This window comes from Bos javanicus, chromosome 1 (genome assembly GCF_032452875.1).
Source record: "Bos javanicus breed banteng chromosome 1, ARS-OSU_banteng_1.0, whole genome shotgun sequence".
NCBI lineage: Eukaryota > Metazoa > Chordata > Mammalia > Artiodactyla > Bovidae > Bos > Bos javanicus.
Window position 1 is genome coordinate 80,433,241 of NC_083868.1, and position 13,389 is coordinate 80,446,629.

General features: G+C 47.7%; 1 protein-coding gene and 1 long non-coding RNA gene across 11 annotated transcripts in view; one reads left to right on the top strand and one right to left on the bottom strand.

Moving 5' to 3' along the window:
* Positions 1–13,389, top strand: part of LOC133245625 (uncharacterized) — a 98,970-nt gene that overhangs the window by 62,651 nt on the left and 22,930 nt on the right. Inside the window, exons 4-5 of one of the 3 annotated variants that reach the window (XR_009735757.1) lie at positions 1,584–1,690; positions 12,264–12,559. This is a non-coding gene — a long non-coding RNA (uncharacterized LOC133245625). Of the gene's footprint in view, positions 1–1,583; positions 1,691–6,698; positions 7,104–12,263; positions 12,560–13,389 lie in introns of those variants that run through there. The other 2 variants (XR_009735756.1, XR_009735755.1) reach the window with 2 other exon arrangements.
* The window catches only part of ST6GAL1 (ST6 beta-galactoside alpha-2,6-sialyltransferase 1), a 150,597-nt gene continuing 139,046 nt past the window's right edge, over positions 1,839–13,389 (bottom strand). For all 8 annotated transcript variants that reach the window (XM_061413281.1, XM_061413283.1, XM_061413286.1 and 5 more), the window contains 3 exons: positions 8,414–8,512; positions 7,024–7,198; positions 1,839–4,675 (listed from right to left, as the gene is read on the bottom strand). In XM_061413281.1, coding sequence (XP_061269265.1) covers positions 4,428–4,675; positions 7,024–7,198; positions 8,414–8,512 — 522 coding nt within the window. In that variant the 3' untranslated portion in view covers positions 1,839–4,427. The remainder of the gene's footprint in view (positions 4,676–7,023; positions 7,199–8,413; positions 8,513–13,389) is intronic.

The following is a 13,389-nucleotide window of genomic DNA, read 5'->3' on the forward strand; positions in this document are numbered from 1 at the left end:
AGACACATGTACCCCAATGTTCATCACAGCACTGTTTATAATAGCCAGGACATGGAAGCAACCTAGATGCCCATCAGCAGATGAATGGATAAGAAAGCAGTGGTACATATACACAATGGAATATTACTCAGCCATTAAAAAGAATACATTTGAATCAGTTCTAATGAGGTGGATGAAACTGGAGCCTATTATACAGAGTGATGTAAGCCAGAAAGAAAAACACCAATACAGTATACTAACACATATATATGGAATTTAGGAAGAAGGTAATGATAACCCTGTATACAAGACAGCAAAAGAGATGCAGATATATTGAACAGTCTTTTGGACTCTGTGGGAGAGGGTGAGGGCAGGATGATATGGGAGAATGGCATTGAAACATGTAAAATATCATATGTGACACAAATCGCCAGTCCAGGTTTGATGCATGATACAGGGTGCTTGGGGCTGGTGCACTGGGATGACCCAGAGGGATGGGATGGGGAGGGAGGTGGGAGGGGGGTTCAGGATGGGGAACACATATGGTGGATTCAAGTCAATGTATGGCAAAACCAATACAATATTGTAAAGTAAAATAAATAAATTAATTAAAAAATTAGAATTCCTCTTCCCATGATAAACTTGTTTCCAGTCAATCCTGACCTGAGAAGGACTGGATGGCAGCATAAATGCACCAGGTGATGGGATGCCATGGGTGCAGTAAGGCCTTTTATTCTCTCCTGAAACTGATGCCATTACGCCAGCCCATAGGGATGAATTTTCTGGGTTAGGGTGTTTCTGCCCCAGTTAGAGTGGTAAGTGTCCCTGGGGTCATAATGCACTCCCCATACATCACAGAACAAAGGCTGCCCCGAGGGTCACATGGGAAGTAGAAACCAAAGCCACACAGCGGGTGAGGAGCTGGAAATAGGTGAGGCGGCAGTCCCAGAGTACCCCCTTCTCCGCCTCTTGCTTCTAGCTGTGGAGCCATTACTGGTATGAGTAAAGCATACTGCCAGGGTGTGAAGCATTCTATAAGAACAGACAGCCTGGAGTTGGGCTTAAAGGGTGCTATTGGTGGGGTGGGCATGGAGGTTGTAGGTGAGTACCACTCTCTCTTTATTGGTCTTTCTCTTTGTGATTTGTGTCTTTCTTCTGCTTAAATGGCTGATAAGGTAAAGAAGAAGCCAGGTTCTCATTCTTCCTCCCGCATCCCTAACATACACACCTTAAAGTAAGCAGCAGATACCAGAGTAGGATCCAAGGGAAAAGGCAACCTGTGGAGGTGGCAGAAGCTCCCCACAAGGTTCAAACAGAGAAGCCTGGTGCCACCCCAAAACCCAGCTCACCAGTTGAAAGGACCTAAAAGAGACTTAAGGCTATTGTAAATCTGGCAAGCACAGATCTCAGTTTCCAAACTAATTGAAATCTCTTTTTCTGTCGCTCCTCTTTTGAACTCCCATTCTCCCGAGGTTTGGGCAGAAATTTCTGTATCTAAACAACTTGGCTATCCCCTTGGGTTAGCCTTAAATCCTTTAAGGGTTTTAGACTTTTGGAAACCAAGGTGAGAACTTCCTTTCATTCTGCTTTCTGTCCTCCTGCAGCCCTTCCTTGAGGTGTTGGATGAACAACAGCTTTGTCATTTGAATCCAAGCAAGAGCAAAAGGAAGAAAACAAACCAGTGGCTATCTCATAGATGATATCCTGCTGTGTAAGTAGTTCTTTTCTTGTAGAAGTGACAAGAGGCTAAGGCAGAGGAGCTCATGGGGGAGGGTTTGGGGGTTCAGGATTCCTGTTGTGTCTTCTTCGGAGACAAGAATTGAGAATGAGCAGTTGTCCCCTTAACAAGAAAAGAGGGATACAAGTTTTGAACAATCATTTATTTTAAAATTTTACATAATCTTTGGATAATTCAGAAATAGCTTAGGACATGATTCAGAAGTTTCTGAGACTGACGTCTCAACTCCAGGCCAATATCAATAGCTTATTTGATTGAGATGGAAAGATTTGAGGACTTCGTGATAGAGAATGAACAGATGGCTACTGAATAAAACAGAACAGCTTAGAGACAGTGGATTTCCTACAAGACACAGTCATAATTTTTAAATTGCCTGTCACAAATATAAAACATTTAATCAGACTAACAAGAATATCCACATCTTATTTGCATTCTACCCGTTTCCAGGTTGAGAAAGCACAATTAAATTAACTTGATCTCTTAATATAACATATAAAAGCTAGAATCTACCCAGTGTAGTCTCAGTGTCCATACCAATATATCTCTCCTGGCGATGGAATGTCACCTCCCTCTGCACTCCATGCTCATGATTCAGGGACTCCCAGGAATTCTTGGGCCCACAGACGTGGAAAAGCCTGGGGTCACAGTGGCCAGTGGCCCAAGTGCTCTGCCCATCCCAGAGCGGATCAGGCCTGAGCAGGGACACATTCTGCACCCTCCACTCCCTCGGATGGTTGCCAGGGTATTCCAAGCAGGGTAGGTATTATTGTCTCCCAATAGGACATTACATTCCCTGAGGACAAAGCCCACTCTCTGGCCTGCTTCACAGCAGGATGCTGCCAGGTGTGGGCACAGGGCAGGATCTTAGTAAAGGAAGGGAGAAATCCAGCATGCACTGAGCACCTGCCTTCTCCCAGGTAACCCTCAGAGCACCTGTGAGGCAGGCTCACCACCCATTTTACAAATGTGGAAATAGGCTCAGAGAGGAGAATTTGCCCATGGTGGCATGGCGAGTAATAGGGGAGCATCACTTTGAAAACCCAGGGCTTCTCACTCCAGAGCTCTTTCTACTGCCTGCACAAGCCAGCGGTTTGACCATGAATGAGTACTCCAGCTCCACAGCAGCTGGTCTGGACCTCAGACATTCAAGACCCATGAGCACATAGGGCTAGCTCAGGAGTCCAGAAGCCTGGTCCAGTCTAGTGTGGCTCCCCATCAGGGGAGGGGACTTAGCACAATGGTCCAGAGTGTGTGTGGACAGACCACAGCAGACAGACCTCTGTCCAGAGGCTTTGATGTTGCTCCCCTGCAGGCGGGGGTGGGGGCACAGTGCTCTGATACACCTGGTGAGAAATAGTCATGATCTCCAAGGTTCTGACCTCTGAGAGCGACTCTTAAGTCCTAGGAAACCACGTTCCCACTCCCTGAGAGGCCTTTCACAAAAGGCCCATGAAGGTTAAAAAAAAAAGTCAGGAAATTTTAAAGTGTAAAATGCTTGAAAGTAATTTGGGAGTGGGAAGATAAAAGGGAAAAACAGGATGGCAGGAGGAGGTTTGGGGGTGGGCATCAAAAAGGAAGACTTGGATAGGCTGTGCACACCCAGCTGGTAGGCTAGGCTGGGCTCAGGCCAGGCAAGCCTGGGGAAATCAGGGTTTTGGCATCTGGCTTGCCTGGCATCTGTATGGGGCTTCAGTTGATGCCTCAGACATGAGGGGAGTTCCTCAAAAAGTACCTTGAGCCTGTAAACTCAGGCAGTTCTTAAATACAGGTAATAAAGGCAGATAGGAAAACACATCTCAGATGACTTAGACAAAGTCTGCTTGACATGTTTCTCCTTTTCTAAAGGAAAAAGTGAATTTTACACTTCACAGCCCCCAGCTCCGTGAAGCCCTCTATCACCCACTGACACGGGAAGGGTGTGGTCCCTCCTGGGTGCAAAAAAAGCCACATAGCAAGCCCACACCCACAAGCCCCAGTGCATTAAGCACACTGAATCTATCTGGTCTCTCGCACTGATCTATAGGCAACTTGAGGATGGAGCTGCTGCTGCTGCTGCTGCTAAGTCGCTTCAGTCGTGTCCAACTCTGTGCGACCCCATAGACGGCAGCCCACCAGGCTCCCCTGTCCCTGGGATTCTCCAGGCACGAACACTGGAGTGGGTTGCCATTTCCTTCTCCAATGCATGAAAGTGAAAAGTGAAAGTGAAGTTGCTCAATCGTGTCCAACTCTTCGCGACCCCATGGACTGCAGCCTACCAGGCTCCTCCGTCCATGGGATTTTCTAGGCAAGAGTACTGGAGTGGGTGCCATCACCTCCGTGAGGATAGAGACTGTACCTTTTTTCCTGTTTCCCTGGTTCGCAATAACAACATCATTCTGGTGGGGAAAGCAGACCAGTTTTGGCAGCCCTGGTTGGGAAAGGTGGATCTTGTGTTTACCTAGGTTGGGGGTGGGAGGACCCTTTCTGGAGGGAATGCTAAATGGGTATATATGAGTGAGACAGGAGGCTCTGGGTTCACACACTCCCGTGACAACAGGGCAGGCTGGGCTGGGAGCCCTACCCTTGAGTTTCTGAAGCCCCAGGGCTCTTGCTGCCTGAAGTGTGGGCTGTGATTATTCAGGAACACAGTCTTCCTTCCCAGGCCTGGGGTGGCCAGAAGACCAGCTGTAAAATGCCAGTGGGGAAGGGTGAGGGGGCCTGGCTGGGGAGCTTATGCTCCGCAGCGAATTGTCCGGAAGCCAGGCAGCGTGGCTTTTCCAAGCAGGTAGATGTCCTCGTCCGTGCCGAGGTTGAGGTACTTCACCATGTTCTTCTCAAAGAGGAGTGGGTGGTAGGCGCCCATTGTGCAGGCACTGTCGAAATACCTCTGATAGTAGTAGCACACGTCAGTCTTGCGCTTGGATGGGAGGAACTCATAAATGTCCACCTGGTCACACAGTGACATCATAATGGCAATGCCTGGAAAGGAGAGCAGAGCTGAGTCCTGTGCAACAACCCACCCTGGCTCCCCGGAGTTCTGCCCAGGAGCCCCACAGCTCATGCCCTGAAAGCTGGAGAGGTATGTCTGGAATGTCTGTTCATGAGTGTGATTCCTAGTCTGAGTTGCTCTAGTAAGCCCATCCAACAGGCTGCTCCTCAGGGTGCAGGGCTCACGAACCTTCGTATGCTCAGCACCCAGGTCAGAGCCCAGTGCCCAGCAGGTCCTCCCTAAACATTAATGAATTGAAGGGCTCCACCATCAGTCAATGAACTAATCACTGTCAAGAAGCTCTATGAAGAGAGAGGGTAAGGTGACTGAGGAGACAGAACCATTCCATGCAGATATTACTTTCTCTCATGTCTGTATCTTGGATGAGCCTCGTAGCTGGTTATTTGGAAGGTGTTTCTTACAGTAGTACCTGGTGAAACAGTGTGGGGAAGGAAGGCTTCGTGCCTCATATGAGAGGGGGACAGCTGTTACAGGAGCATGTGCTGGTCTGTATTGATGGGCTCAGTCAGACAGAAGAGAGGAGCTGAGAGTGTGTGGTGGGTGGTGCGCTCAGGGAGGGTTACAGAACACAGAGGTGCAGACCCAACAAGAGACAGGGGATGCCTCCCATCCCCCATGCTTGTCCCCACCTGGCTCAGTCATCTCCTGCAGGACACGTCCCTCTAGGGGTCTCAGGTTCTCCACCTGTCCCAAGGGGGCGATCTACCCACTCTCCCTACCACATAGGCTACTGTTCAGATGCAATAAGATCATGGCTCTAAGACTGCTCTTGTCAACCATCAATATAGGGAACCTTTATGATGAACAGTTCTTACTAACAGCAAAATTGTAAACTGCTAGCAGCAGTTCTGTTCCAGAAGAATTAGACATGGGGAAAGCCCTGTTAACCCCCTCTGGCTGTCCCCCACCCTGGTATGATGGGCGAGAAAAGACATATGCAACTAAGTGATGATGGCCCAGCAGTTGTGCTTCCAGATGAGGGGAGGGAGGCTTCTATGAGAGCGGGCTCTCATGAGCCCCCCGGAGCACTGGTGTCGGGGCTGGCAAGGGCTCTGGCCATGAGGGATGGGCAAGGGGGAAGGACTGCTGGTGGAGGGGACAGCACAAGCAAAGGCAGGCAGTGGGGCAACAGGAGAGTGTCCCTAGGATGCTCTCCATCTATTCCTGCTCAAAAGGGGTCCAGGAAGTACCCCCAAGGCACCTATCCAAAAGCTGAAGAGAAAGGCATAAAGCAGATGGGATACTGAAAGCACCTTCATCTCTATCAGGAAATGCCTCTGATAATAAAGCATTTGTTCATTTACTCAAAGAACATTTACTTCAGGCCTGCCCTGTGCCCCCACAAGAAAGAGGCAAACACAGTTCCGCCCTGAGGGAGCTGCAGTCTAATAGGGAAGGCAGGTGGGCAGATGACAGTGCCAGGGGGCATCTGGCAGAAAGTGCCTGTGGTCCAGCTGAACTCAGTGAGAGGCAGCGAGCGAGGGGCAGACAGGCCATGAGGGCAGAGAGCTGTGGAGTAAGTCCAAGAAGAAGTCTGCAGCCAGCACTAAGGGCCCTCAGCACTCTGACCCCGGCCCGCCCCCACATCGGCACCCACAACTCCATTTGTGACCCCCAAACTAAGTGCAGCTTCACCACTCAGTCTTCTCTCAGGGCCACAGATAGGGTGGTCACTAGGTGAAATTCTGAATATTATTGATTCTTCCTTTTTCTTCAGATTCTAATATGGCTCACGACAATAATGGCATTATTACTGATCCTTTATCTAAAATTTTAATATTTTGTCTATCATGAAATTTTTCACTGTGATTTTTTTAAAGACACTATTAAGATATCATTTGTTTCTGAATTTCATGGCAGCTCCTTAAATTGTACATCTGAAGTAGGTGCCTGGCTGGCCTCACCCAAGTCCCAGCCCTACTCCTCCTGCCTCATCTTTTCTGTGCTTCCCTTTTTACTCCACATGCACTTGCCAACTCTCCCATTTCCCAGGTCTGGTCCTCTTCTCCACAAAGTTCTCAGGCTGTCTCCCTAGAAGGGGTCCTCTCTCCTATGGCACCAAGCTGGTCACGCTTTCCTGGCACAAACTGAATGTTGCCTCAGACACCTGACCAAATGCTCCCACTGGACACCCTGAAGTTAAAGAAGAAGATTCTATCATATTGATCTCTGTGTCTTAGTTGGAATTTGCCTCAGCATAAAAATATAGCAAAAACTAGCAACTGTTTGGTAAATGAACAAATGAATGAGACCCCAGAAGAAAGCTACTCTATTGTAGAGACAAGCACCAGAAGGTCTTTCTCAGACATGGACTCACCAAGCATCCCAGAGGATGGGGGGTTTGGCTGGATCAGCTCCGAGGAGATTTCTTGAATGATGTCCCACAGCTCCCAAGGCATCTGGGGCTTGAGGATGTAAAAGGGCTGATCAGGATGCAGCTTACGATAACTCTTGAAGTTATTGAAGAAACTGTAGTCGGGATTCCTGTACCACTGAAAAAGAAGGAAGAGGTCTCCTCAAGGAGAGCAATGGGCTGGTCTGCTGCCACCCTGGCGTTCATCATCCTCTGAGGACTAGGGGAGGTGGGGAGGGACCACTCGTGGCAGACTCCTGAGAGACATCGCTTCATCGAGATAGACTCCATGCTTCTCCATATCACAGCTCTCACCTGATAGCAGGGCACCCAGCACATAGCCTATGCTCACAGGGACATTTGCTCTTGGTGACCATGGAACAGCTTCAGACCTCAGGATCACAGACTGGGAAAGAGATCAGAGCTGAGAGGGGCTCTTGGCCCTATCTAATCCCACCTCTCTTTTTTAAAGGGGTGAAAACTGGGACCCAGATTGCCACAGCTGTGGACTCACAGTCCTTGACCTGACCCAGGCAAATTTCAGTTCTAAGTGAGATCAGTGCAAAACTGTAAACTGAGGTAGGTCGAGGAGGGTGCCAGGGATCACCAGAGCCTGTCAGCTACCGGTGTGTCCAGCATGAGAATTGAGTCAACCAAGGAGAGTGCTCTCTGTCCCTCCTCCTCAAAGCCTTTCTCCTGTGGCCACTGCAGCCCATGCCAGGGAGAGGCCAGCTGACTTGTGTGACAAACAGTGAGAGGCCAGAGAAGCTACAGCCCAGCAGGACTGAGACTGTCTCCTGCCCTGGAAAAGCTGATGTTGCAGATCTGGGCCCTCTGCTTAGCAAATCAAGTCCCAGGCAGATAACCCTACCACCACCACCACATTGTTTTCCTCATCTGTAAAATGGGAATAACCATGCTTCTGCCTACTTATTTCTGTTGCTATAAGAGTGAAATGAAAAGTGTCTGGAAACTGAAGTGTGGGGCAAGTAATATTATGGTAATATTGTGTATAGGAGAGATAATAACAACTGTGTATGCCTGCTACTGCTCATCAGAAATAATTATTACATGAACACAGTCCACCCCAGATGGTGGGAAATCCAGCCACTACTACTCCTGATACAGACCATAGTTGGGAGACAAATACATGGCAATGCAGGGCGGGCATGGAAAGCACTGGTATAGGACAGGAATTCTCCTGAACAACTAATCCAAAAGTGAGGTGCCCTGAAATGGAACCAGTCAGCCCTCAGGGTGGCTAGGTCAACCACAACTTTAAAAACCCAGTACATCAGGGAAATGTATAGAAAACAGGTGACCCAATCCCAATTTCCCATGGACATCCACTTACCTTTGGGATATCTGAATGGTAAACAGATGGGTCCCACACAATTAGGATTCCTTCATTGTACAAACTGTCTTTGAGGAAGCCCGCTTCTGTGGTGACCAACTGCAGGAAGAAACAGACAGGCTGTCACCTGGACATTTACATGTGAGTGTTGGCTTGTAGTACTATCTGTCACATCGTAAGTGCCACCTGAGTGAGGCCCTAGAGCCCAGTGAAGTGTCTTAAGTTTTGGGGCAGAACTTGTGAGAAGAAGGCAAAGATGACAGCTGGAACTGTGTGGACCTTAAAGGACATTTTGTCATAACCCATCAGCCACATAGCAGAAAGGGTTCCACTCAGACTTTTGAGATTATTGGAGAAAGGGTACAGTGAACATGGCTTGGGGTAGAGAGTCCTCTGTGGTCATGCCTCGTATGGAGGTCAGGGGGCTAAGGTTTAAAGTCAGAATCACATATAACCAAAATGATCTCTGAAAAGCCCTTCAATCACCTATCAAGCCCGGCATGTAGTAGTTACTATTACAAAGCATGCTGGAGACAGACACGGGACATCTGAGAGTCCGATACAGGTGCTGGTTTCTGCCACATTGGACCGGATGGCAGAATCTGTGCTTGAGCACCAAAGTAGTTGGCCCATGTGGAGGGGCCATCAGTTCAGTTCAGTTCAGTCGCTCAGTCATGTCTGACTCTTTGCGACTCCATGAATCGCAGCACACCAGGCCTCCCTGTCCATCACCAACTCCTGGAGTTCACTCAAACTCACGTCCATCAAGTCGGTGATGCCATCCAGCCATCTCATCCTCTGTCATCCCCTTTTCCTCCTGCCTCCAATCCCTTCCAGCATCAGAGTCTTTTCCAATGAGTCAACTCTTCGCATGAGGTGGCCAAAGCACTGGAGGGGCCATGGCATACACTTAAACATGAGAATCCCCCCAGGCTGGGGGGAGGCTCACATGCACCTTGCTGAGGAACCAGCCAGCCTCTCTCCTCCCCACACTCTCAGGCTCCCCAGCTCTTGGACTAGCCTGGGCAAAATGTGACTGTGATAAGGCTCCACAGGACATCCCTGCTGGATCAATTTTGCAAAACACATTAACAGCCTTCTTAAAAACCATATTTATACACCTTGACTCAGTAATTTCACATTTTGCCTTTTATCCTAGGAGACTCCTAAATTTGGGAAGAAATTATGCACAGAAATGTTAAAGTACTTATTAAAATAGGAGAAGTGTGGCAGCAGAAGGTGAAAGCTACTACACTTATTACAGAAAGACCCGGCTCAGTTCTTGGCTTTGCCACATGTCCAATGACTGCGAGCAAGTCCGGCGGTCACTTAGGTCCTCATGCTCATCTGTGAGTGCAGGTAACACTGCCCTCCTATCTCAGGAGCTGTCCTGAGGATCCAGTGGGGGCACTGCAGGGAGTGAGAAAGACCAAGGAGGGGCCTGAAGGCTTAGCAATGAAAGAAGTTGTGTCCCTCTTAAGGGACAAAGCTGATACGCGAGACCAGCTGTCAGTCACCTTAAAAGGCATGTGGGAGATACTGCCCAGGTTTAAAATGAGAGAAACAAATGGCAAAAATCAAATCAAGAACTGACTGGAATTGAAAGCAAGAATCACAACAGTAACCCCTCCCCACATTGATTGCTCACCATCACGAAGGCTGAGACCTAAACAGTGTCCCACTGTGGGAAGATGGGTTGTCTCTACAACCAAGAGCGGCAGTCTGCCATGAGCCTTTAAGATCATTCAGCTACCCCATCGCTATACTTTCCCCCAGATGTAGGAAGGTCCTGGGAGCCTGAAGAACATAATCCCATTTCTTCAGTATATCTTTGAAAGAAGAAATATTGGTGGTGGGCCCACCTTGGCCAGAGACTGTGCAGTTGTACTGGGTGCTAAGAAGCCCCAGGCAGTCACAGGGTGCCAGAGTGAGGATGGGCATGAGGTATCAGTGTTAAGGGACAGATAAGGCTAGGCCAAGCCAAGGGACTGAGAAGGGAGAGGGAAGAGGACCTGGACAGAAGGAACAACGTGCACACCCCCCAGATGTGAGACTACATGGCAGACTCCTAGGTGTCACCCCGTACCCATCCTCTCCTTCCTTGGAAGCAATGTTTACCTCAGCACATGGCTATCTAAAATAAACACTAGCCAAAATAAAAATTTCCTAGCCTAACAGCTAGGTGTGGCTGTGTGACAAAATGTTGACCAATGGTGTGTAAGCAAGTGTGACTCCCAGAAACTGTTCTTAGAGGCAGGGTTATGACCTTCCTTGTTCCTTCCTCCTTCCTGCTGCAAACGGTGGGTATAATAGCTGTAGCTTGAGCAGCCACCTTGGACCATGAAGTGGAAGTCACATGGTAGAATGGCAGATGCATGAGGTAGTAGAAGTCTGGGTTCCTGGCTCTCTGGAACACTATACCAGCTCTAGACTTCTTTTACATGAGAAATATAGTTTTATCTTGTTAAACTAGTATTGAGAGGTGGGCAGAGTATTCTTGTCACTTGCCGACAAACCTAATTCCAGTAAGTAAAGTGAAGAGCTAGTTTAGGAATTGAAGATTGTCCAGTGTGGCTTAGACACAAAGGGAGACCCTGAAGCGGTCAGAGAAATGTAGGTAAGTGCCACTCGGGGGAGCTCAGGGTTTCCTCAGTAGATTACAGGACCAATGAAGGCTCGTGAGAAGGATCCAAACAGACCAGTGTTCTGGACTAGAATTTTTGCAGAAAAGGAAGCTCAGATAGAAGATGCTACTATAGCATAAGTAAAAATGATGGAGAAATGAAAAAGTTACAACCGTCAGCTATATGAATAATTCATGTACAAATATGAATAATCAAGTCAATAGTATCTACCTAATAGAGTTGCTGCAAGAGTTCAATGACAATTGAACCTTGGACAATTGAACCAAGTCTGTAGACTTGCAGACTAACTGGATGTTGAAAGTGAAGGAAAAAGAGGTCAAGGTGAGTCCTGGCCCTCAGGTCACTTTCCTAAAACGAGAACATGGAAAGAACAGCAGACGGTATGTGGGGATAGAATAGAGTTTTGAAGTTCAAGGATGAGACAACTGGCCTGGAGTGCCACAGACGAGAGGCCACAGGAACCAGAAGTGGGACCCAGATCTTCCAACATCAAGCACTTTCCTCTTTCTGTGGGAAACATGGTAACTCACAGCACAGGAATTCAGTGCTATAGTCCAAAGGCAGAGTGGGCATCCAGGCAGACAGGGCTTTGCAAGATAGACATAAGGGGTGGGCAGAGGGACACCCTCAAACTATCTTATACAGGACTTTTAAGACTGAACTCTACAATTTCACTCCCTGTCCCCATCCCACTCCATAGGCCCCCACCCCACCACCAGAAACTGCTGGTATACTGAAAGTGTCCTTTCTTAAGCTATGCTGCTTTCTATGTAGAGGACTGACACCAGGTGATTTATCCCTGACTCAGGATTAGAGATAACTGGGATTTTTAAAAATGTTTCTCTCAAGCTGTCTTTTTAGTACACAAAGCCGGAGGCCAGGAGCAGTACTTCCTGCACCTTGATACTCTCCCAGGGTCTGTGGTGTTACTGTCCTCGCAAATCCAAGAGAGATGCAGAAAGTTTTCTCCTTTATGATAAAAGATAACTATGATGATCACAGATGCTGCTTAAATGATGTTTATTCTAAGCCAGACACTTTTATATGTTAGCTCATTTTTACAACAATCTTAGGTAGCAATTCTTAATATACCCATTTTATAAATAAGGGAGCAGACTCAGAGATGCTAAGTATTAGTAGTTTACCCAAACCATATGGCTAGTAACTCAGGGAGTCTGAATGGGATCCCTTTTGTCTGGTTCCAGATTCTAAACTTCTAATCTACCTACTTCACTGCTAAGAAGATAGGGTGGAACACCTGTGGCAGAAAACGTCAAAGAAAGCACTTGATGAGGGTATGGAAGTGTCATGAGGGAGTTCCCTGGTGGTCAGTGGTTAAGAATCCACCTTGCAATGCAGGGGACCTGCGTTCCATCCCTGGTCAGGGAACTAAGATTCCACACACTGTAGGGGAACTAAGCTTGCATATCACAACTAAGACCCGACACAGCTAAATAAATATTATTTTAAAAAAAAGAAAATGTGTCACGAGAATTTTGCTTCCTAAGTTTTCCTGTGTCATACAGGAAAATCCTCAAAAGACTGAATCCAAACCCATGATTTTCAGAAGGTAAAATGAGGTCTGAGACTTCCAGATAAGTATAAGGAAGAATCAGGACCAGATTTCAGAGCCTAGCTCTTAGCAGGCTTGTTTCTGTTCCCACAGGGCTGTATTCATAAACCACAAGATATTCAAATAAACCAGCACACTCTGAGGATCAGACCGATCTCAGTTCTCACTGTACACAGTGGAGAAATGGTCATTTACTTGAGCCACTTGAGACAAGTGAGAAAGTAATCTAGAAAATTAAGAAGAGGTGAAGGTAAATTCTTGTTTTATCTGGAGAAGGAAAAGAAAGTGACCAGGGCTGGGATCTGGTGGAAGGAAAGAGGAGAAACCAGCAAGCACCCCTCAGCCTTAGAAGAACATAGCTCTGGACTTACGTATGAATTTTGGTACCCCTTTATAAAAGAGTCAAGGATTTCCTCAAAACAACAAAAAAAGGCTTAAAAGTGCTTGGGGAATTGGGAGACGACTTTGTGTCTAACTCGCTTGTGGTCTTAGGATCATTGCCCTATCTGGGGCCCAGGTGCCTTATTTATAAGACATGACCATCCTGTAAGGCCCTGCCTGGGTGACTAGACATGACTGGACAACATCTCAGTCCTTTGTCCAACTGCAGCACAAGGGACTTAAAAATAAAGCTCTTCTCAAATGCTCCTGTACTCACCCTCATGCAGTCTGACCTGAGTTCGGGGATCCCCAGGGCCTCATGATGAGGAAAGTAAATCATTTCCAGAGCAACAGACCCCCAAGGAGGTCTGTGCCAG